The sequence below is a fragment of the Delphinapterus leucas genome, chromosome 10 (genome assembly GCF_059928025.1).
Source record: "Delphinapterus leucas isolate spDelLeu-1000000601 "Yukka" chromosome 10, BTC_Dleu_Yukka2, whole genome shotgun sequence".
Classification (NCBI taxonomy): Eukaryota; Metazoa; Chordata; class Mammalia; order Artiodactyla; family Monodontidae; genus Delphinapterus; species Delphinapterus leucas.
The window spans coordinates 74152343-74177156 of record NC_143138.1 but is presented as its reverse complement, the minus strand read 5'-3'; the positions used below and the strand labels follow the sequence as shown (position 1 = coordinate 74177156).

The following is a 24814-nucleotide window of genomic DNA, read 5'->3' as shown; positions in this document are numbered from 1 at the left end:
TTTTTTGTCAATGGTTGTTCAGCAGTTTTTTGTGATTTTGGTGTTTTCATGAGAGGAGGTGAGCTCAAGTCCTTCTACTCCACCATCTTGTCTGGAATCGAGGGGCTGCTTTTAGTTTGGATGCTTGATGCCTCTTTCCTCAGTGTGTGCTGGCTGTTATCCCCTTGATATGGGGTGTGTAGGTGCAGCGGCCCCATGCACACTCCCGGTACAGTGGAGGTGGTGATTGGCACCTGTGTGCAGGTCTCTCAGAGGTGTCAGTGGCCTGCATGCCCCTGGGACAGTAGGGGCAGCAGCTGGCACCCACTCCCATGTCTCCCAGCAGTAACGATGGCCCACACACTCCTGAGACAGCAGAGGCAGTGGTTGACGCCTCTTTGCCACCCATGCACACTCCCCAGACGGCAAGGGCAGTGACTAGTGCCTGCTTCTGGGTCTCCTAGCACCTGCTCCAGCTCTTCTAGTGGCAGTGGCAGCAGCCCGTGCCCTCCCAGGACAGCAGTAACAGTGACCAGAGCCCACTTGCAGGTCTCTTAGCAGCGGCCATGGCCATGCCCACCTCTGGAACCCACCACACAGGTGGTGGCAGCTTGCACCCACCTCCAGAGCTCAGGTAGTTAGTGTCCTATTGCCTGAGAGAGTGATCACAGGGAAAGAAGCTCCTATGGCAGTCCTGCCCCTGTTCTCACATGCCCTCCAACATGATGCCTTGCCTCTCTGGAGGGCCCAGGCTTCTTCCGAGTGCACCCTCAGTTTCCACACTCCAGCCTCGTCAGGCTGTCTCCATGCAGCCAACCCCAGTCCTCTCCCTGAGTCTGACCTCCAAAGCCCAAGCTTCAGCACCCAAACCCTGCCCACAGCGGCAGACAAGTGTCTCAGGCTGCGGGGTGCAGGGCAGTGATACTGACCATCTGTGCAGGTCACTCTCCATCTTGCCTTCCACAAACCGGTTGCTGTGCTCTCCTCCGAGGCTCCCCCTCCATCCAGGTTGATCTCCCCGCTGGTGAGGGGACTTCCCAGGGTGCGGGAACATTTCCTCCTTCTCAGCTCCCTCCCTGGGGCACAGGTCCCATCCTGATTCCTTTCCCTCTTTTTTTTTTTTCTTTCGTCCTACCTGGTTACATAGAGGTTTTCTTGCCCTTTTGGAAGTCAGAGATCTTCTGCCAGCATTCAGTAGATGTTCTGTGCGAATCATTCCGCTTGTAGATTTTTTTTTTTTTTTTTTCTGGTATGTGGGCCTCTCACTGCCGTGGCCTCTCCCGTTGCAGAGCACAGGCTCCGGACGCACAGGCTCAGCGGTCATGGCTCACGGGCCCAGCCGCTCCGCGGCATGTGGGATCCTCCTGGACCGGGGCACGAACCCACGTCCCCTGCATCGGCAGGCGGACTCTTAACCACTGCGCCACCAGGGAAGCCCTTGTAGATGTATTTTTGATGTATCTGTGGGAATACATGAGCTCCACGTCCTACTCCTGTGCCATCTTGATTCTGCTTTTCTTTTGCCTCAGGAGACTAAGAAAATATTGCTACAATTTATGTCAGAGAACATTTTGTCTGTTTTTTTCTGTGAGTTTTTTGGTGTTTTATGGTGTCATGTCTTGTGTTTAAGTCTTTAAGCTTGAGTTTATTTTTGTGCATGGTGTGAGGGAGTGTTCTAATTTCATTGCTTTACGTGCGGCTGTCCAGCTATCCCAACACCACTTGCTGAAGAGACTGTCATCTCCGCATTGTATATTCTTGCCTCTTTTGTTGAAGATTAATTGTCCATAGGTGTGTGGGTTTATTTCTGGGCTCTGTATTCTGTTCCATTGATCCATATGTCTGTTTTTGTGCCAATACCATGCTGTTTTGATTATTGCAGCTTTGTAGTATTGGGAGAGTTATGCCTCCAGCTTTGTTCTTTTTCCTCAGGAGTGTTTTGGCAATTCTGGGTCTTTTGCTGTTTCATATACATTTTAGGATTATTTGTTCTTGTTCTGTGAAAAATGTCATGGGTAATTTGATATGGATCACATCAAATCTGTAGACTGCTGGACTTCCCTGGTGGTCCAGTGGTTAAGACTCTGCACTTTCACTGCAGGGGGCATGGGGTCAATCCCTGGTCAGGGAACTAAGATCCCTCATATGCAGTGCGGCTAAAAAATAGAAAAAAAAAAATCTGTAGATCGCTTTGGGTAGTATGGACATTTTAAGAATATTAATTCTACTAATCCAAGAGCATGGGACATATTTCCATTTCTTTGAATTATCTTGATTCCGTTTATTAATGTTTTATAGTTCTAAGCCTTTAAGTCTTTCACCTCCTTGGTTAGGTTTGTTCCCAGGTCTCTTTTTATTTTATGCGATTTTAAATTAGATTTTTTTAATCTTTCCCTTTCTGATATTTCATTGTTAGTGTAAAGAAATTCAACAGGTTTCTGTATGTTAATCTTGTATCCTGTTACCCTGATGAATTCATTTATCAGTTCTAATAGTTTTGGTGTGGAGTATTTAGGGTTTTCTATATAGAGTATCATGTCATCTGCATATAATGACAATTTTATCTCTTCCCTTCTGATTTGAATACCTTTTATTTCTTTTTCTCATCAGAGTGTCATGGCTAGAACTTCCAATACTGTGTTGAATAGAAGTGGTGAGAGTGGGCATCCTTCTCTTGTTCCAGAATTTAATGGGAAAGCTTTCAGCTTTTCACTGTTGAGTATTATATTGGCTGTGGGTTTGTCATAAATGGCTTTTATTATTGAGATATGTTCCCTCTATACGCACTTAAGCGAGAGTTTTTACCATGAATGGATGTTCAATTTTATCAAATGCTTTTTCTGCATCTATTGAAATGATCATATGGTTTTTGTCTTTCGTTGATATGGTGTACCACATTGATTGATTTGTGTATGTTGAACCATCCTTGTGACTCTGGAATGAATCCAGCTTGATAATGGTGTATGGTCCTTTTTATGTGTTGTTGAATTCAGTTTGCTAATATATTTATAGAAGCAAAATTGCATTTTTAATGCCTGCATTCATACTTGATGTATGTCCTGGGCCTAATCACTTCCCAGCCAACCAAGACTCTTCACGAGGCAGTAAAGGAGGGCCAAGTTTAACTGGTAGATGCCAGCTTCCTTGCTAGAGGATTAAGAATGACAGCAAAAGCCAGAAAACACTTCCACATTTTCAGGTGAACACTGATTCTGAAATTAGGAGAATGCCTTTGTTATCTGTAAGTACCCATGTTGGCCTTCAGCATCTACACACGTTCTTTATTTTCAGACTCACACATTGACTTATTGAACCAAGATCTATGGAACACAGATTCTGCCAAGCACAGTGCTGCATGCTGGGGCCCTGCCCTCTGATCACATTGAGTCCAGCTCTCTCTGTAGGAAGAGTCCTACTTGCTGAGCATTGACTACATGCTTTCACAAATGTCATATCATCTGTGTTTCCTCTCAATCACCCTGTTCTCCACATTTGACAAACACAGAAACCAAGGCTCAGGGGTGTTAACTGGCTGCCAAAGGGGCTGGTGCCCAAGCCGAGCAGGGAATTACACGAGGACCGGCCTGGCCCAGAGCCGGTCAGCTTCTACTGCCCCGCTCTCTCCTGTGCAACGTCCTGTTGGCTCCTGTCTGATGTTCAGATGAAGTTCAGGGTAACGTGTAAATAACATGGATGGAGTTTCTGGCCCATAAGTGGATGCCCTGGATCTGACCCAGCATAGTTTCCCCTCCTTTTGCACTGAGAGCCATTTTCTCCTGAAGAGTTGAACACTGCAGCAGGAAGCTTGGCTCCCTCTCCATCAGGGAAATACCAGAATGCATTCTTGCTGACTCTCCCATTAGAAACAAGGGAAATGCCTCTACATGAGCTAGGTCGCTCAGAACAAAGCTTGGCGTGTTCTTATTCCTCAACAGTCTGACAAAATCAGTATTTATTTGTGCCTCCCCGGCATGTGGCCTGGACACGGTGTTCCACATCGGGGAAGTGGCCAAGTACCAAGCGCAATACCCGTTACTATAGTAACAGTTCCTTTTTATTGATACCAGAATAAACAGGAATGTGGAGCTGCCTCACTTGGTGGCACGTTTCATCCCCAGGGCTTTAGGAACCGCCCTTGGAGGCGGCCCTCCTTGCTAGTCTGGAACTCTGGTGGAGTGAGGACCCAGCAACACTGCGCTCGAGTTCCCTTCCCAATGGCACAGGCACAGCTGAGAAGTAAGACGGTTTCTTTTCTTTTTCACCTGCTGCTGAGCTGGGTGCAGTGCAGGGAGGAGGTGTGGGGGATGGAGGGCAGCCTTGGAGCACCACGTGGGCTGTCAGGGGAGCAGAGCTCTTTGAGCCCAGGTACCTGTGCTATGTCCTCTCTCTGTAGAATGACTTGGTGGTGCCCCCTGGCACCCTGGGTTTGGGAAAAGGATAGGAGATGAAGTGCAGGGAGTGCCCAGATTCAGCCCACCATTCTGGTTGATCTCTTTCTTCTAAATGCTCAGATGACTCTGAATTCATGCACGATGTGACCTCACCTAAGTCTATTTTCATACAGTATAGCAGTTGTAATTCTCTTAAGAACTGATAGATAAAATGCCAGAGTGTTGCGGGTGGCACAGTGGAGAGAAAACTGGTCAAACAGCTTGGCTCAGACTCTAGAGCCTTTATTTGCTGGCTGTGGGATCTGGGAAAATTACATGACCCCTTGGAGCCTCAGCTTCTTCATCTGTAAAAAGGGGTCTCAAGAGTGCCCATCCCCTCAGTCTATTGTAAGGATTTCATGAAATATGGCTGCAATGCTGAGCACAGTACATGGCACGTGGTGAGTGCACGGCAACGTGTTACCTGCTTGCCTTCCTGCTGGATTTGGCTTTAGCACTTCGCAGTATGAGGCAAGGCTGGTATTGGGCCAAAAATCAGAGGTTATAGGATTGGGTGTGTCACTTTTTTGAACTGCTACCAAACCCAGTGGTTTCCCAGTTGTGAGCCAGCCCCAGTACCTGTGTCTCCGGTCAGCTTGGATCCTGAGTGGCTCTTAGCTCTGTTGGTGCTAAGTCCTGCCGGGATCTCCCCCTGGAGGCATTTGCCAAGTGGAGTGGCTGGCATCATGCCACTGGTGGGCCAGCACGAATATCTGATCTGCTGACACTGTTCCCTGGCTAGCTGCACAATACTCCCCACCAGCCTCGCTAGCGACCTTCCATGTCCAGCCTGGGACTCTGCTATGGAATTGACTTGAAACCCTGAATGCCCACCCAGACCTTCTCCCAAACTAGCAGGTCACAGTGGACCCAAGGCAACAGGTTCAGGAAGTTTGTCTCGAGTCAGTTTCTCATGGTGTGGGGAGGTTGCATCCCAGTGAACAAGCAGCTCTGACAGGGGCTTGTAGGCATTGGCCACAGGCAGCTGGAGATGTGGAGGAGGTTCCCAGATACGCTGTTCTTTGGTTGCTGGCCAGTGAAATACAAATGGGTACTTTCCCCACTGGGAGGAAAAAAGCAAGAACGGTTAGGAAATCCTGTGGCCACGCTTGTCACTTTTACTGAATGCCTCTTTTCTTTGGTCAGTAGTTATTTTAAAAGGATCTCTTCTCCCCTGCCCCTCCACCCCATGAAATATTGAACCAGGAAGATCCCTGGTTATGTTCTAAACGCAGCAGCTTGAACAGTAATAAGGAACAAGGGCAGGGGGAGGGAGGGCAGAGGAATGAAGACTTTGACCAACACCCTTGGCAGGAAACACCATCAGCTGGGCCCGCTCCTAACAAAAACCAGCCATGGGCAGACAGGCCTGTGGATTCTGGCTTAAACCCAAAGCAGCTGGGGCCCGGCTGGGGCTCCCCAGTGAGAGGGCGAGGAGTACTTCAGTTACCGCCCTCCATTTTCTCATCTATATAATGGGCTCACACTGCCTCTTTATTGGGGTTTCTCAAGTGTGCAGAGAGTGAAAAGGGATGTAAACCTGCTTTGTTGACTGAAAGACGCATTGCACCTAGAAGACAGTGGAGTGGTAGAAAGAGCACTGAATCTGGGGTCTAAAGGTTCTGGCTTTGCCATTTATTTTGTGTATCTTTGGACAAGTATCTTGGCCTCTCTGAGCCTCAGTTTTCTCATTTAGAAAATGGGAATAATAAAACTACCCACTGGCTGCCTCCTGGGGTGATTGTGAGATCCAGATGCAAGTGAGTGAGCCTTCATCAAATGTCAAGTGCTCAACACAGGTCCCCTCAGGACAGGAGGAGTATCACTGCCAGGCACTGGGCTAACCATATCTTGCACATTATATCATTTCACCCTCCAAACAGCCCCGTGAATAGATTCTACCATTATTCCCACTGTAAAGGGGCTCAGAGAGGTTAAGCTATTTGCCCAATGTCACATAGCTAGGAAGGGGGTACCATGATGATTCAAACACAGTCTGGCGCCTCCAAAACATCTGCCTAAACCACTTTGCTTTACTGCCTCATGTGTCATTTGTTATAATTGATGCCATCAAAGACAAAACCAGAACCACCAGGGCAGGGGAAAGGCAGATGAAGGGGACACAAGCCTTAGCTTAGGGTCCCACAGCCATCCTCAGGATGAACTGGGACCTGGGTCTCCATCAGCACCACTTCCCTTCTGTCTCTCCTTATTGCTCTCCTGTGGCCAGCAGGGCGCCAGTATTTGGTTTCAAAGTTGCCACCCTAGCATTAGCCACATAGTTCATCAGCCCCAGTGGCCTGATGAACTCACCCTGGGAGAAATTAGTGATCCTAGCTGAGCCTTGTCTGGCACTGGGCTGACATGTGTGGAGCCTCTGGGGAGGAGCTGTAGGACCTCCAGGGTCATCAGAAGAGCCATGTGCCTCTTGGCAATCTGTATGTTTTCTTTGGAGAAATGTCTATTTATGTCTTCTGCCCATTTTTTGATTGGCTTGTTTGTTTTTCTGATATTGAGCTGCATGGGCTGTTTGTAAATTCTGGAGATTAATCCCTTGTCAGTTGCATCGTTTGCAAATGTTTTCTCCCATTCTGTGGGTTGTCTTTTCGTTTTGTTTATGGTTTGCTTTGTTGTGCAAAAGCTTTTAACTTTAATTAGGTCCCATTTGTTTGTTTTTGTTTTTATTGTCATTACTCTAAAAGACGGATTGAAAAAGATATTGCTATGATTTATGTCAAAGAGTGTTCTGCCTACGTTTTCCTGTAAGAGTTATAGTATCTAGTCTTACCTTTAGGTCTTTAATGCATTTTGAGTTTATTTTTGTGTATGGTATTAGGGAGTATTCTAATTTCATTCTTTTACATGTAGCTGTCCGGTTTTCCCAGCACTATTTATTAATGTCTTTTCGCCATTGTAAATTCTTGCCTCCTTTGTTGTAGATTAGTTGACCATATGTATGTGGGTTTATTTCTGGGCTTTCTATCATGTTCCATTGATCTATATTTGTTTTTGTGCCAGTACCATGCTGTTTTAATTATTGTAGGCTTGTAGTATAGTCTGATCATGGAGTCTGATTCCTCCAGCTCAACTTTTCTTTCTCAGGATTTCTTAGGCTGTTTGGGGTGTTTTGTGTTTCGATATAAATTTTAGAATTTTTTGTCCCAGTTTGGTGAAAAATGCTATTGGTAATTTGATAGGGATTGCACTGAATTTGTAAATTGCCATGGGTGGGAATGTTAATTTCTCTTTCTGATCTTTCGTTGTTAGTGTACAGATGCAAGAGATTTCTGTGCATTAATTTTTTTTTTTTTTTTTTTGCGGTACACCGGCCTCCCACCGCTGTGGCCCCTCCCGTCGCAGAGCACGGGCTCCGGACGCGCAGGCCCAGCGGCCATGGCTCATGGGCCCAGCCGCCCCACGGCACGTGGGATCCTCCCGGACCAGGGCACAAACCCATGCCCCCCGCGTCGGCAGGCGCACTCCCAACCACTGCGCCACCAGGGAAGCCCTGTGCATTAATTTTGTATCCTGAAACTTTACTGAATTTATTGATGACCTCTAGTAGTTTTCTGGTAGCATCTTTAGGACTTTCTGTGTAGAGTCTCATGTTATCTTGCAAACAGTAACAGTTTTACTTCTTCTTTTCCAATTTGGATTCCTTTTATTTCTTTTTCTTTTCTGATTGCCACAGCTAGGACTTCCAAAACTATGTTAACTAAAAGTGGCGAGAGTGGACATCCTTGTCTTGTTCCTGATCTTAGAGGAAATGCTTTGAGTTTTTCACCATTGAGAATGATGCTTGCTGTGGGTTTGTCATATATGGCCTTTATTATGTTGAGGGAGGTTCCCTCTGTGCCCACTTTCTAGAGAGATTTTTATCATAAATGGGTGTTGAATTTTGTCAAAAGCTTTTTCTGCATCTATTGAGATGATCATATGGTTTTTATTCTTCAGTTTGTTAATGTTGGTGTATCACACTGATTATTTTCAGATACTGAAGAATCCTTGCATCCCTGGGATAAATCCCACTTGATCATGGTGTATGAACCTTTTAATGTGTTATTGGATTCAGTTTGCTAGTATTTTGTTGAGGATTTTTATGTCTATGTTCATCAGTGATATTGGCCTGTAATTTTCTTTTTTGGGGATATCTTTGGTTTTGGCATCAGGGTGATGGTGGCCTTGTAGAATGAGCTTGGGAGTGTTCCTTCCTCTGCAGCTTTCTGGAAGAGTTTCAGAAGGATAGGTGTTAGCTCTTCTCTAAATGTTTGATAGAATTCGCCTGTGAAGCCATCTGGTCCTAGACTTTTGTTTGTTGGAAGATTTTTAATCACAGTTTCAATTTCAGTACTTGTGATTGGTCTGTTCATATTTTCTATTTCTTCCTGGTTCAATCTTGGAGGGTTGTACCTTTCTAAGAATTTGTCCATTTCTTCTAAGTTGTCCATTTTGTTGGCATATAGTTGCTTGTAGTAGTCCCTTATGATCCTTTGTATTTCTGTGGTGTCAGTTGTAACTTCTCCTTATTGATTTCTAATTTTATTGATTTGAGTCTTCTCCCTTTTTTTCTTGATGAGTCTGGCTAAAGGTCTGTAAGTTTTGTTTATCTTCTCAAACAACCAGCTTTTAATTTCATTGATGTTTTCTATTGTTTTCTTCATCTCTATTTCATTCATTTCTGCTCTGATCTTTATGATTTCTTTCCTTCTACTAACTTTGGGTTTTGTTTGCTCTTCTTTCTTTAGTTGCTTTAGGTGTAAGGTTAGGTTGTTTATTTGAGATTTTTCCTGTTTCTTGAGGTAGGACTGTATTGCTATAAACATCCCTCTTAGAACTGCTTTTGCTGTATCCCATAGGTTTTGGATCGTCGTGTTTTCATTGTCATTTGTCTCTAGGTATTTTTTTATTTCCTCTTTAATTTCTTCAGTGATCAATTGATTATTTAGTAACATATTGTTTAGCCTCCATGTGTTTATGTTTTTTACAGTTTTTTCCCTGTAATTGATTTCTAATACAATAATTAGATTTCTAATTTATTAGAATGATTTCTAATTTCATAGCATTGCAGTTGGAAAACCTGCTTGATATAATTTCATTTTCTTAAAATACCAAGGATTGATTTGTGATCCAAGATGTGATCTATCCTGGAGAATGTTCCGTGTGCACTTGAGAAGAAAGTGTATTCTACTGCTTTCGGATGGAAAGCCCTATGTATGTCAATTAAGTCTATCTGATCTAATGTGTCATTTAAGGCCTGTGTGTCCTTATTAATTTTCTGTCTGGATGATACATCCATTTGTTTAAGTGGGGTATTAAAGCCCCCTGCTATTATTGTATTACTGTTGATTTCCCCATTTATGGCTGTTAGCATTTGCCTTATATATTGAGGTGCTCCTAAATTGGGTGCATATATATTTACAATTGTTATATCTTCTTCTTGGAGTGATCCCTTGATCATTATGTAGTGTCCTTCCTTGTCTCTTGTAACACTCTTTATTTTAAAGTCTATTTTGTCTGATATGAGTACTGCTACTCCAGCTTTCTTTTGATTTGCATTTGCATGGAATGTCTTTTTCCATCCCCTCATTTTCAGTCTGTATGTGTCCCTAGATCTGAAGTGGGTCTCTTGTAGACAGCATATATACGGGTCTTGTTTTTGTATCCATTCAGCCAGTCTGTGTCTTTTGGTTGGAGCATTTAATCCATTTACATTTAAGGTAATTATCAATATGTATGTTCTTATTACCATTTTCTTAATTGTTTTGGGTTTGTTTTTGTAGGTCTTTTTTCTTCCCTTCTTCTTTTGTTCTCTTGTGGTTTGATGACCATCTTTAGTGTTGTGTTTGGGTTGCTTTTTGTGTGTGTGTGTGTGTATCTATTATAGTTTTTTGGTTTGCATTTCCCATGAGGTTTTAAAGCAGTCTATATATACACATACATACACACAAGGTTGTTTTAAGTTACTGGTCTCTTAATTTCAAATGTAATTCCCATTTCCTGCATTTGTACTCTCTTCTCACAGTTACTGGTTTTGATATCATACTTGTATATAGATGATTTCCTGCTTTTACTGTATTTTTGCCTTTACCATTGAGCTTTCCCATTTGTGATTTTCTTTTTTTAGTTGTGGCCTCTCTCCCCTACCCCCAGAGAAGTTCCTTTAGCATTTGTTATAATGCTGGTTTGGTGGTGCTGAATTCTCTTAACTTGTCTGTAAAGCTTTTGATTTCTCTGTCAAATCTGAATGAGAGCCTTGCTGGGTAGAGTTTTCTTGACTGTGGGCTCTTCCCTTTCATCAATGTAAATACATCCTGCCACTCCCTCTGGCCTGCAGAGTTTATCAGTATCAACTGATAATGTTATGGGAATTCCTTTGTGTGGCATTTGTTGCTTTTCCCAATATTTTTTCTTCGTATTTAATTTTTGTTACTTTGATTAATATGTGTCTCGGCATGTTCCTCCTTGGGTTTATCCTGTGTGGAACTCTATGTGCTTCCTGGACTTGGGTATTTCCTTTGCCATGTTAGGGAAGTTTTTGACTATAATCTCTTCAGATATTTCCTCCAGCCCTTTCTCTTTTTCTTCTTCTTCTTGGACCCCTATAATTTGAATGTTGTTGCATTTAATGTTGTCCCAGAGGCCTCTGAGACTTTCCTCATTTCTTTTCATTCTTTATTCTGTTCTGTGGCAGTGATTTCCTCCATTCTGTCTTCCAGCTCACTTATCTGGTCTTCTGCCTCAGTTATTCTGCTATTGATTCCTTCTAGTGTATTTTTCATTTCACTTATTGTGTTGTCATCACTGATTGTTTGTTCTTTAGTTCTAGGTCTTTTTTAAACATTTCTTGTATCTTCTTGATCTGTGCCTCCATTCTTTTTCCAAGATCTTGGATCATCTTTACTGTCATTACTCTGAATTCTTTTTCAGGTAGATTGCCTATCTCCTCTTCATTTAGTTCTTATAGGTTTTTATCTTGCACCTTCATCTGCAACGTATTTCTTTATTGTCTCATTTTGTCTAACTTACTGCGTTTGCGGTCTCCTTTCTGCAGGCTGCAGGATCATAGTTCCTCTTGCTTCTGGTGTCTGCCCCCTGGTGGGTGAGGTTGGTCCTGAGGCTTGTGCCATTATCCCCTTGATAGGGGGTTTGACTGGTGTTCTGGCGACCAGAGCCTGCCCTGGCTATGGCGTGAGGCCTCCCCTTTGCTCTGTGGTTGTCACTGCCCTGTCAGGGGCAGAGTCTGCTCTCTAGTTGTTGGAGTAGAGGCCCGTAAATCTGTTTCTTAGCTGTGTCTCTGATCTGCAGTGTGAGGTGAATGGGACTGGAGAACTCCCAATGGTAGAGAAGCCACTGCGTAGTCCTCCTCTGGAGCTGTTCACCTGTGAACGTGCTCTGTTGTGTCCCCTTTCGCCTGTTGTACAGGCTCACAAAGTACACTTGCTGGCACTGCTCTCGGTCCCACCTTAACTGCGGGTATGCCAGCAATTGGCCTTGTTGACTCTTAGATGTTGTTTTCACCAGGCCACTGGTGCAGGTCCACTGAGGTCAGGTCCCAGGACTGCAGTAGTCGTGCACCTGGACCCACGGTGGGAGCTGTGGAGGCAGCTCAGACTCTGGCCTAGCCCAGCCCCCAAGTGTACGTGCCCACAGAGCCCACAGCTGCTAAAGCCAGACCCGTCCCAGCTGCAGGAGCCCTTGCTGTCCTTTCTGGTGTTTCGCAGGTGCTGAATTTAGGAAGCCGTCAGTGGACGTGTATCTGCATGGTTCACACAGCCATGAGGAGAGATTTCAGCTCTTCTTCCTTAGTCACAGGGCCCCTGGCCCCTTAGTCACACAGCACTCAGCTGTGGTTTCAGCCCCACCTCTGTGTGTGTCATGCCGGAGCGTGCCGGAGCACACGAGCCCATCGGGCAGGAAGGAGCCGAGGCAGCGCTCAGGGAGAGCAGGCTGCCGGAGCACACGAGCCCATCGGGCAGGAAGGAGCCGAGGCAGCGCTCAGGGAGAGCAGGCTGCCCGGGGCAGGAGCTCCTCAGTCCTATCCCCTCAGGCTGTCTTCTCACGGCCAACAGCAGTCCCCTCCCCAGGTCTGTTCTCCAAACCCCACGTTCCAGCCCCCGTGAGCACCGGTGGACACCCATCTTAGGCTGGGGCATGCAGGGCTGTGGCACGGACCATCTGTGTAGGTCTCTCCCTGTCCTGACAGCCACGGACTGGTTGCTGGGCTCTCCTCCGAGCCCCCGAGGCTCCCCTTCTGTCCCAGCTGATCTCCCCGCCGGTGAGGGGCCTTCCCCAGATGAGCAACCTCTCCTCACCTTCAGCTCCCCACCAGGGGCACAGGTCCCATCCTGCTTCCTCTCCTCTTCCTTTTCCCTTCTTCTTTTGTTTGTCCTACCCGGTTATGTGGGGATCTTTCTTATCCTTTTAGGTGTCTGGGGGTCCTCTGCTAGTGTTCATCAGGTGCTCTGTGAGACTTGTTCTATTTGTAGATGTATTCTTTTTTCTTGCGGTACGCGGGCCTCTCCCGTTGCGGAGCACAGGCTCCGGACACGCTGGCTCAGCGGCCATGGCTCACGGGCCCAGCCGCTCCGCGGCATATGTGGGATCCTCCCGGACCGGGGCACGAACCCGCGTCCCCTGCATCGGCAGGCGGAGTCCCAACTACTGCGCCACCAGGGAAGCCCTGTAAGTGTATTCTTGATGTGTCTGTGGGGAGAGATGAACTCCATGGCCTCCTCTGCCATCTTGGAAACTCCTCTCCCATGATGTGATGTGACATGCGGCAGCTCCAAATATCTGGGTCTCGGTCGCCACCCAGGATGCTGGTACAGTCACCCAGCATTCTTTTGTTGACGGTTGTTCAGCAGTTAGTTGTGACTTTGGTGTTTCCATGAGAGGAGGTGAGCTCATGTCCTTCTACTCTGCCATCTTATCTCCACCCCCTTGGGGAGTTTTTTTAAAATCCCAAAGGCCAAGCTGTCTCCCAGGCCAATTAAATCAGAATCCCAGGGTAGGACTCAGACACTGGTAGTTTCTAAACTCCCTCAGATGATGTCAGTATGCAGCCAGGGTTAAAATCCACTGATTTAACTAGTACAGTTTTTAAGGAGAATGCTCAATCCAAGACTAGAAGTTGGATATTTTAATAGTGCTTATTAATAACGGCTAACGAGGTGGCCCCACTCATAGTTTCCTCTATAGGAGTGAGGCCCTGGAGTTGTTCAGTGCACAGCCTGCCTCACTGTATGTGGCAGCTCTAGTAGCCGGCACTTTTTGAGTCCTCGACTCAGTGCTAGGCACTAACTTGCCAAGCACCATGCGAGTGTCACCTCCTTTGTTTTGTAACAACCTCATGAAGAAGGGTGCTGATCAAGAGCAGCTGTCACACCTCCTCAACGCTGCTGTTCTAGAGGAAGCAGCCGCACACAAGAAGTAAGGAGTGGGTGTGGCTTTGTTCCAACGCGGTTGGACTTGACCCAAAGACTGTAGTTTTTGGACTCCTGCTGCAGAGGATAGGTACACTTGCCCATGGCTAGGAACGGGCTGAGCCAGCATTCAACCCAGGTTCTAATGGCTCCAACATTATTCTGCCTTTCTTTGACAACCAGTGAAGGACATTCATTAGCTCCTCAACGGGTCTTCTTCCCTGCCAGCTCTTCCTGGGGGCGTTCACCTTTTTCTTTTCAGAGATGACCTTACGCTCACCTTACCTCACATCTTTGCCCCATCACGGCCACCTCCCCAAAAGTCTCGGATCTCTGAGGACACCCCAGCAGCCTGAGAGACCTGGCCAGAGCAGCCCTGAGAATGGACCCCTCCTCTGCTCAGGGGGCCCAGCTGATCCCCAAGAGAGCCCGATTTTCCTGGCCTAGCTCCTGTGCTTTGTTGGGCAGCCTCTTTTATTCCAACACCTATGTGAGGCTCTTCTACATGGAGGCCTCTTTTAATTAAATTAAAGGCAGGAAGGTTGGCTCAGCAGCTGTCTAAACCCTGGGGGCCACACACACACGTCCATGGATCTCACACGTGTTTGCTGGAGTTTAGAGCACTAACTGGCAACGGCAGCAGTCTTCCCAAGTTGCAGCTCTGAGCTGAAGAACCAGCCACATCCTTCAGGATTCCTGCCTCAGTGACCACACCACCCTGGTCTCAGCAAAACATCATCTGTCACACCTCACCGCTGATTTTTTTTTTTTTAACTATGCCTAGAACAGATCCTTGAACCAGAGCTGGTCATTGATTGGACCTGGGGTGCAGGACTGGCTACGTAATTTGCAGGGCCCAATGCAAAATGAAAACGCAGGACCCCCTTGTAAGCACGATCCTGTATGGTCCCTGCTGGGCTGAGGACTGGCCCCGGGGCGGCCAACTCATTGGCTCGCGGATGACCTTTGAAATGAAGGTCCGCAGCCTGGCCAGTCAGATGTTCTTCCTCTGGAATTTAATGGGAAAGACAGAGGCTGCCCATTGGAAGTAAAAGAAACCAAAGTCATATCAAAAATTCCCAAAACCTGCTCACAGTTTTTCCCCCACACAGCAGTGAGAATGACCTTCTTAAAATCAAATCAGAGGCGATCTTTCCCCAACTTGAAACCACCCGTCCACCCTCACTCCATGCTCTCCCCCTGTCACTCCCTCACGCCACTGCAGACACAGTATGCCTTTTTGTTTCCTGAACAGACTTAGCTTGTTCAAGGTACGTGAGTCACACATGCTGTTCCCTCTGCCCCACACAGGCTCCCTCTTCCTTCTCAACCGTCCGATCTTAAAGGTCACCTCCCAGAGAGGCCCTCTTGCTGCACCTGGCTGAAGGAGGGTCCTCCTGTTGGTCTCTATCCTAGCGCCGCCCGCCACCCCCGCCCCCAATTCCCTGAGCAGGCTCCTCGCGATTTGCAATCATTTATTTTTGTTGGTTTGTGTACATGTTTGCTGTCTGCCTCCCTAGCAGAATGTCAGCTCTGTGGGAGTGGGAGCCTTGCCTGTTTAGTTCATCTCTGTCTACCACCATACCTGGCAGATTATAGAAACTCTAACATATGGTAGGATGAATGAATAACTGTATGATTGTGTACTTTCTCAATGGCCATTCCTGTTATGCAGGAGCTCTTGGTTTTGTGGACCTGTTTTGTATCTGGCCACACTTGAATTTTCTCATTAGTTCCAAAAGCTTTTCTGTTAATTCATTTGGGAATTCTGGGTGCATATAGTGATATCTTATGCAAATATTAATTCTGCCCTCTCCTTTCCTAAAGTTATATAATTTATTTCTGTTTCTTAACTCATTGCTTTGGCAACATACAGTTAGTTGTTTTAAAGATGGTGTGACTGATAAAGATTATGAAGCTTTGGAAGGTTTGGGGCACACAGGAATTAAGGGCAGGACGACTAGCCAAGGAGCTGAAGCAATTAGTGTGATAATGGGCTGGGAAAGATGAGAGCTGAGCACATAGGAAGAAAAGAGTGTAGCTAAAAATTATTCAGATAAAGGACTGGTGAGACTTGGTAATGGGAAAAGGCAGTGGAAGGGGGAAAAATTCCCCAAACTCCAATCTGAATCAAGATATTCTAACACACTGGCTCCCAAACAACTTAATCTCAGACTAAGAAAATATCCACATTTTTAAAGGAGGAGGGAGTTGATATAGCCAACTGTTTGTTTTGTCAAGTGCCCATTTTTAACTAACTACTAAACCCTACCACAATCATTTTTTAAGGACCAAAAAATTAAGAAAGATATAACCTGAAAAACAAATAGCCTTCTGAAAAAAGAAGAGAAAATTAATTAGAATTCTCATTTTAGAAGTAGTTTTGAGAATGGGAATTCAAGAAAGAAAATTAGCAACCATGTCTCTAGGCTCTGACACTTAATTATTAGATGTAGCAAGATGAACACTTTTCTCAGTTTACACAGCATCTTTACAAATGGGGTCTCAATCCTCCTCACAGCACCCGGCAGTACGTAATAAGAGAAATGCCAAACATGTGTCTGGAGTGCTACCATTTGCAAAGCATCATCTCCCCTTTGATGCCCACATTCCCTAACATGTCACCTTGCAATCTGCGCCCCATCAAACCCCCTCCTCCTGTGTTTTCCAACCCCACTGACCTATCACCCACTTCCAGGTTCTTGCACAGACCACCATCCCTGTCTAGTTTACTTGGAGCACTCCTTTGCATCAAGCAGAAGATGGCTTTCATCCTCTTTCCAGTGGGAGGGAAGAAGTGAGGGTCTGTCCACAGGCAACATGGTGGTTGGTGGTTTTTAAGAGGGGAACTAGAGCCTGACGTATGCAGTGGGAACACAGCCCCTCAGTTGCATTATGGAAACCACATGCCTTAAAGCACTGGTTCCCCAAGACCAACCTCCCTGAGCATCAGTTTTCTCATCTGTACAACCTCAAAGCTTTTATTATAAATTGCCAACAAATATTTATTGAGTGCCTACTATATAACAGACCAGACACTGCCAATGCCTAGCGTATAGTAGAGGCTCAACCTCAGAAAAGCGGGACTCATGAAGGGAGCAGAGCCAAGGCCTATACTACATGCAGCTAATGGCCAGTCTGTGTCACCCTCTTGAGACTTTTTCTTAAAAATCCCCACCCTCGGGCTTCCCGGGTGGCTCAGTGGTTGAGAGTCCACCTGCCGATGCAGGGGACACGGGTTCGTGCCCCGGTCCGGGAAGATCCCACATGCCGGCGAGCAGCTGGGCCCGTGAGCCAGGGCCGCTGAGCCTGCGCGTCCGGAGCCTGTGCTCCGCAACAGGAGAGGCCACGACAGTGAGAGAGGCCCGCGTACCGCAAAAAAAAAAAAAAAAAAATCCCCGCTCCCGCTCTCACCCCTTTGTAAGTAGACATGGCAGTGCTGGGATTTCATACCCTCCTCTTTGGACTGGAGAAAGTGAAAAGCTGGACATGTCCATGAGGAAATTTGGAACTACGGATAGGGAAGTTGGACAATAAGGGGTGATATTTTCTTTTGATCACTGCATTTATCCAAATTATCCTTAACAAGTACATATTGCTCTTTTTAAATATCTTCTCTTTTTCTGATACAAGCTCAATGAGAAACAGTTCCTTTTATAGGAGGGAAAAGTTTTTTTTCAAAGTCAGGCCAAAAACATTTGCACGCGTCAACCCATACACTTTGTGACCCCACTTTTAGGGGTCAAGAAAAGTAGCACTTTTCTATACCCCACTTTACAGCCATCATCTCCAGTCCTTACAACCCTGTACACAGGCTCAATTATCTTCATTTCACAAATGAGGAAACCAAGGCTCGGAAAGGCAAGTAGCTTGCCCAGGGCCGCACAGTGAGCTGAGATCCATCTAACACCAAAACCCTTGCCCTGCAGCTGTGCCCAGGAGAATGGGTGAGACTGTGGGCCCAGCTCTGACCAACTCCCCTGTCACTTTTACAGCCTCCATGTACTCGGAGATCCAGAGGGAGCGGGCGGACATCGGAGGCCTGATGGCCCGGCAAGAATACAGAGAGTGGAACCCGGAGCTCATCAAGCCCAAGAAGCTGCTGAACCCCGTGAAGGCCTCCCGGAGCCACCAGGAGCTGCACCGAGAGCTGCTCATGAATCACAGAAGGTGGGAGTGGAGTTCGGCTGCCTAGTCTGGCAAGCACCGCCTCAGGCCTGCTGAGGCGCGGGGAGGTGCCCCTCATGAAAGGCAGGCCTGGTAGTCATCCTGGGGCTCCTAGAGGCTGAGGAGGTCAAAGGGCGCCCCACATGGTCACCAGCAGACACTGTGAAGGTCCAAAGGCCCTGTTCTCCCACCCAGCTACCTACTTGTAGCTGCCCTCCAGGTGCATTTACCATGTATGAGGCACCGTGCCCAGACTTGGGGCTACAAGAAGGAATGGGACCCAGTTCCTGCCCTCACAGAGGAGATAGATGCATAACCAGGTGGTAGGATGGGTGCTTGGATGGGGCCATAAATGGGCCTGCGGCCCCAGCGGAGCCGCCAGGCAGTGTTCCAAGATACCATCACTTCCTCCATGAGGTCAAGGCCCGAAGGGTGGGCACAAGTCAGCCAGCTTAGGAGGGGGACATTGGCCGGTAGAAGCAAGTATGTTCCCAGCAGATGGATAAGCATGTGCGAACGGACAGGAGACAGGAGTAGCTCAGAGTGGCTGGAGCAAAGATTGTAAGGTAGTTCAGAAGAGACATGTGGACCTGTGAAGGGTCTCAAGCACGGGTGTCACGGTCGTGGAGGGGGTATGAGTGGAGCAAGGAGGCCAGGAGCATGCAATGAGCAAGGCAGGCTTGGGGCATCAGGACTGGGACTGGATTATTGAGAGGGATTGTGGGGAAGGGGCGAGGGAGGCTGAGCTTTCCGCCCCTCCAAGGCCAGAGCACCAGGACGAAGGCCGCAGTGCCTTCGAAGCTCCCTCTACTGGCCGTTTTTGGTATTGGCGCTGGCTGTGATTTTCATTCTTGTTTTCAGTTGTGCGCAACATCCCTTCCTCAGATCTCACTTTGCCTCCTCCGTGTTGTGCCCACCCCCTGTATCCACAGAGGGTTGGTTCCGGAACCCCCCACAGAACCCCAAATCCACAGATGCTCCAGTCCCTTATGTATTTAAAATGGCATACATAGTACAGCCAGCCCTCCGTATCCCCGGAGTCAGCCAACCACCGATTTGATCCGCGGAAACAAAGGGCTGACTGTGTATTATGAGTATTTTCTCAGGTTGCCTTTTAGAGTCATCCCGTTTAAAATCACCACAATTAAACAAAAGCCTAAAGACAAATCAGGGGAAACATCTGCAATATAAATGATAAAAATATATATGTATCTCTTATAAATTCATAAGGAAGAAGTGCACGTAGCTGGCAAACATCTCCAAGGCTGGTCCATGTGACTAGCAATCAAAGAAACAAAGGAAAACCAGATATTTTTTGCCTACCAGATTCTCAAATACAAAAAGATCGGATAGTGACAATAGGGAGAAACAGATGCTCTCGTATACTGCTGACTGAAGTATAAAGTGGATAATCTTTTCTAAGGAACAAGACGGGAATATGTATCCAAAATCTTTTAAAAGCGCCTGACCCAGCAGCGCTACTTCTAGAAACTCATCCTGAGAAAATAACCAGTAATATCATAAAACCTGGCCTCTGAACTTAGACAGGCGTAGGTGCAAATCCTCATTCAGTCCCTTCATAGCTGTGACTTGGACCGGTGTCTTAAATCCTAGGAGCCTCGCTTCCCTTCCCGGTATAACGGGACAGTAATGGTTTCACCTCCCCCGGCTAGCAGGAGGACTGCACGATGTAATGGTATAGGTTGATGTCTGTGCAGGGTGTAGCCCTGGGTGGGGAGAAGTTGGGGGTCTCCTAACAAACACCTCCTCCCGCCACCCCAGGGGCCTGGGCGTGGACAGCAAGCCGGAGCTGCAGCGTGTCTTGGAGCACCGCCGGCGGAACCAGCTCATCAAGAAGAAGAAGGAGGAACTGGAGGCCAAGCGCTTGCAGTGCCCCTTTGAGCAGGAGCTCCTGAAACGGCAGCAGAGGCTGAGCCAGGTGGGTGGGGGCCCCCAGACCCGGCCCACGCCTCCTCCAAGACTGTCCTGGCCCAGGGAGGAGCTCTGCATGCGGCCACAGCTGACCACGAGGTTGAGCAAAATGGGGACTGCACCAGGAGTCCACCCCTGGCCTGAGTCCTCACTCTGCCACTCCCTTTGCTGTGTGACTTTGGGCCAGTGGCTTCCTCTCTCTGAACCTCAGTTTCCTCATGGGCCCAATGTATTGCATGCTGATTCTGATTGCCTTCTCTCAACTGCCCCGTGAGCTCGGTGGAGTTCCCATTTTAGAAACGAGGTTAGCAATCTGAACCAGGCTTCACGGGGAGAAAACAGTCTCATGCTCTGTTCCCCCCAGCTACCAGGCTGGGGGAAAAACTGATCCCCATTCTGTTTCCCCAGAGAGGACCCTTGGTCCAAACCCAGTGGCTTTTGAGAATGGGAATTCCCCTAGCCCACCCACTTCACATCTCTGTTTCTCTCTCCTTCAGCTGGAAAAACCACCAGAAAAGGAAGAGGACCATGCCCCCGAATTTATTAAAGTCAGGGAAAACCTGCGGAGAATCACCACCCTGACCAGTGAAGAGAGAGCGCTTTAGAGCCAGCTGCTGGAGCTCCAGCGCCCCCTGCAGCCCGCCCCTGGTCCCCACACCTTCCTGCAGCCCTGCTGTAGCCGGCAGCCCTGGGCCCCTGGTCTTGACACATCTGTGATGTTCACACTCGCTTCTGTAAAATGCGTTGTCCCAGAGGGCCGCCCTCCCCCCAACCCCCCGAAGATGGGGGCTCCTGAGCTCCCAGCCTTTTCGTTCTGAGTACTCATCCCTCCTGCTCCAAGAAGAAGCCGCTGCTGGGAACACTTTCACCAGGCACCTCTCCCTGAGGGCGCTTCTGAGCTCTGCCAAGATTTCCATTCTGCCCGGGCCCCATGGGGCCCTGCTTCTCTGGGCAGCCCAGCTCCCAGGTCTCCAAGAACTTCCCTGCCTGGCGTGGTCTCTGCAGCCCGGTGTGGGGCAGCTCGGCAGAGCATCCCGGGATGCCTGCTCTGCAAGCCGCCTGAGGGGAGGACGGGTCTGTCTAACGACGACAGCTTCTTTCTCAGACTCTGCCAGCCTTTCCTCACCCCCATGCCTTTATCTTCTCCTCTCCACAACCCTACCCTCTCCAGGCCCTGTAACCACACCTAGCCAGGGCTGCAGCCCTTCTGCTACTGGACGGCTAGAACAGTGCTTCTCAAACTTCACAGTGCCTATAAATTACTGGGGATCTTGCTAAAAGACCGGCTTTTGGGTCAGTAGATTTGGGGTGAGGGCTGAGATTCTCATTGCTAAGAAGCTCCTACACTGCTGGGCTGAGGCCCACACTGTACCCGGCAAGGCTGGAGCGTCCAGGGGTGGTCAATGAGGCCATCTCTGCCCCACAGCGCCCACAGCCCTCTGCCCTGGAGATTCCCACCTGCCACCACAGCCCCCAAGGGCTCCTTATTTTCCACCCACCCCAGGGACCTCAGGCCTGGGAAGGCTCTTGCCTAGCAAATTGTGTTATGTGACCAGAAATGTATGTAATCGCCAATCTGCATTTCTTACCACACTGATGCAATTCTAGCCAAAGACTCCCACAAAACTTTTCTTTTAAACCTTTTCCCGAAGCCTATGAAGAGCAAATTATAAAGTGGTTTTCAATAGGCTTCTGAAAATATAAAAAACGGTTTGAAGACCCTACAGCCACCCTTCCAAACTGGTCCCGTTGAGTCCCCATTTCCAGCCTCTGCACCTGGGACCCACCCCTATTTGGTTTCCATCACCTGGACCAGCTTCAGTGAATTCACCCATTCTTCCTCAAAACGCCCTTCCCAACGCGAGACCAAATGTTTCAGCCTTTTGCTCCTATCCCATATTTAAAGATTTAGAGACTAAACCGGGCCTGTTTCTTTTTCCCCTGAAGTCCCTGCCTCTGGCTTTGTAAACCCCATCATTCAAGGTAGCAGGGCAGTGCTAGAAAAGCATTTCCTTTCACACCCCAAGGCTGGCACAGAGCTACCAGAAAGAGCTACCGCTGGGCTGCCCTTTGATACTTGGACCAAACGTGGGAGGAAAGGGATCATCCTGGTCTTAGGCCTAACTGGGTGGCTGGAGAGGGACTAAAGACATCATCCTTTTCCTGTGGGGGGCGGCAGCTCTAAAAGTCTCTCAAATGTGACAGTCTTAGTGAGAAGATGGTAATACTGTTTTAAATGTCTGCCAGGTGAGAGAATGCTAAAAATGCACAGTCCCTAAATAAAGACCACCCCTTCCCCAAAGAAGCTGTCCCCTGTGTGTTGTTCAGACAGGAAAAGCAAGACTGAGTATCTAGGATGAAGTAGGCCCCTCCAAGGGAATGCTTGGGATGTCACTGTGTGTGCTCCACAGAGGTGGCAAATCATGGAGACAAAGCCCCAGAAGTAGAAGGAAACGCAAGTACCATGTCGTCCATGGAGCCATGGCAGACACCCTTGATCAGTCCCCAGAGGTCAGCCCCAACTCCTCCTCTCCAGCCATCTCCCATTGTAGAGGCTGTAAATACAGAGTCTCACTGTTACAGCCTCCTTTACAGCTTGCGGTGACCATGTGACCAGGTATGGCCAGTGAAATTTAAGACAAAAGTCTACAGGGGCTCCTAGGAAAGCTTATGTTTTTCTGATAAAAGAGACAGACTGGGTAACAACTCCCTGCTCCTCCCTTCTTCCTACCTTGATGATGGGATGCCTGGAGCCACAGCAGCCATCTTGCTACAATGAGAAAATGGCCAAGAGAATTTTAGAAACATTGACCTGTCATCACTTGACCAAGCCAATGCCAGCAGCCATCCTCCTCCAGAATTCTTGTAAATAAAAATAAAACCCTCTTGTTTAAGCCATTGCTGGTTGTTCTCTGTTCCCTGCAGCCAAAAGCATTCCTAGCTGACACAGAAGGCCAACCCTGCTGCCCAGAATTACCTGCAGACTGTACTGAAAAGCCAAATTCCTCTTTGCCATCAGAAACCTACTGGATCAGGATCTCCAGCAACAGTGCCTGGGATCTGTTTGTCTACACTTTTTCCATATAGCCTACATGGCACCAGTCTGAGAACCGGTATTTGGGCATCGCTAATTCACACGTCATTCAGTAAGCATTTGTTGAGTGTCTGCTCTGTGCCAGGGAACATGCCACGTGCTGGGGGCACAGTGGGAAATAAAACATCGGGATTATTGCAGTGGCCTCCTCCTGCTGTTCTCCCTGCTTCTGCCCCTGCCCCCTACAGCCTATTCTCAACAGAGCAGTCCAAATGTTAAGATGTTAAAAATCCCATTAACATCTAAGGCAGATCTGTCACTCGTCTGGCTCCCAATAGAGTCGTTCCTGTGACCGAGAAGGTCCTATGCGTCCAGCTCTCTTAACCTCGGCCCTACTTCCCACTGCTCTCCTCTTCCTCACGCAGCCCCAGGCAGCCCAGCCTCACAACCACCAGGCATGTGCCCCCCGCCCCCCGGCCTTTTCACCTGCTATTTCCTGGCCGGGAATGTTCTTCCCTCACAGAGCCGCACAGTTCACTCCCTCGCTTTCTTCAGGTCTTTTTCATGCTCTTTCTAAACCAGGTCCCCTTGGTCGCCCCTCCTAAAATCTCAACATCACCTACACTCTTCCTATCCCTTCTTTCCCTGCCTTATTTTTCCTCCTTACCACTTATCACCGTCTAACATATATTTTATTTATTTATCTTGTGTGTCTCTCCTAACGATAATGTCAGCTCCATGAGGGCTGAGATTTTTGTCTGTCTTGTTTATGGCTGAATCCTAAATGGCCTTCCTCCTTCCTCCTTCCCTGCCAGCAAGTGGCCTAGCCTGTGCCATGCCAGCATCTAGGCCCCAGGGAAAAGAATCCCAGCCCCATCCCACTCAGGTTTTGAGAAAAGGCATTTGGCCACTTGGGGCATAGGGCACATAGCAGGTGCTTACTAAATGTTTGTTGAATGAATGAGTGAATGAGAAACCCCTTCTCCCTCTTCTTCTTTCTGCAATACATCCAGCCTCTTCCCAGGTTCAGCCCCTCTCATCACCATCACTCACTTGAATCCTTCCTCCACAATGCTGACCCTGGCCCAGAGGTGTCAATTTGGTCCAGAAGCTTTCCTTTGGCCTCTTGGGCTTTTGTCAGTATTCCGGGGCCCTACTAGCACTTGTGCCTTCAGAACTTGTATTGGAGCTCCATGGCTCCTCCACACCACCTTCCAGGCATCCAGAGAGTTAGCTCATCCCTGAAGGCAGCGGTCAGGCCATCACCCAGTCCTGGAGACCCTGGAGAAGGACAAGGCTGCAGAAGTAGCTCTGATGGCAGACCCTGCCCTAAATGGGGAGCCAACAGCAGCAAGCCCTGTTCTCACTGAGGCCACACTCTCACACCCACCAGACCACAAGTCCTGGTCTGGGTTTGGAGACACCCTCTTCAAAGGCAAACCAGCACTAAATACAAAACCTGGGAGAGAGACAGAAGAACTCAGGAGAAGAAGGGACACTCCCTCCCTGGTTCTGCAGTGTGTGCTCCAAGGGAGCTTTTGCAGGCCAACCTCACCACACTTGAGATTATCCAAATTCCAAGCCTCATGAAAAGAGGGACCCCTTCTGACTCTGCTGAACTTTACTACTCCCAGCCAGGACTCTGCACATAGTAGGTGTTCAAAAAAGTTGTGAATGGGTATCAGTAATGATCACTTCATTTATGGAGAGTCAGCAATGTCGCCACTCACAGCAATTTGGTATCATCCTCCCCATTTTGCAGATGAAGAAACCAAGGCTCGGGTAAACTAAAGGACTTGCCAGAAGTCACAAAACAATTCCTGGGGAGAGATGAGATTCACACAGAGCCA

At 48.0% G+C, this 24814-nt stretch overlaps 1 protein-coding gene across 2 annotated transcripts in view; it reads left to right on the top strand.

Moving 5' to 3' along the window:
• The window catches only part of FAM107A (family with sequence similarity 107 member A), a 36441-nt gene extending 13613 nt beyond the window's left edge, over positions 1-22828 (top strand). Inside the window, exons 1-4 of one of the 2 annotated variants that reach the window (XM_022572711.3) lie at positions 3771-4215; positions 17827-18001; positions 19781-19937; positions 20428-22828. In XM_022572711.3, the coding sequence (XP_022428419.1) occupies positions 4194-4215; positions 17827-18001; positions 19781-19937; positions 20428-20535 (462 nt within the window). In that variant the 5' untranslated portion in view covers positions 3771-4193 and the 3' untranslated portion in view covers positions 20536-22828. Of the gene's footprint in view, positions 1-3770; positions 4216-17826; positions 18002-19780; positions 19938-20427 lie in introns of those variants that run through there. The other variant, XM_022572708.3, reaches the window with a different exon arrangement.
• Positions 22829-24814: the final 1986 nt, after the last annotated feature.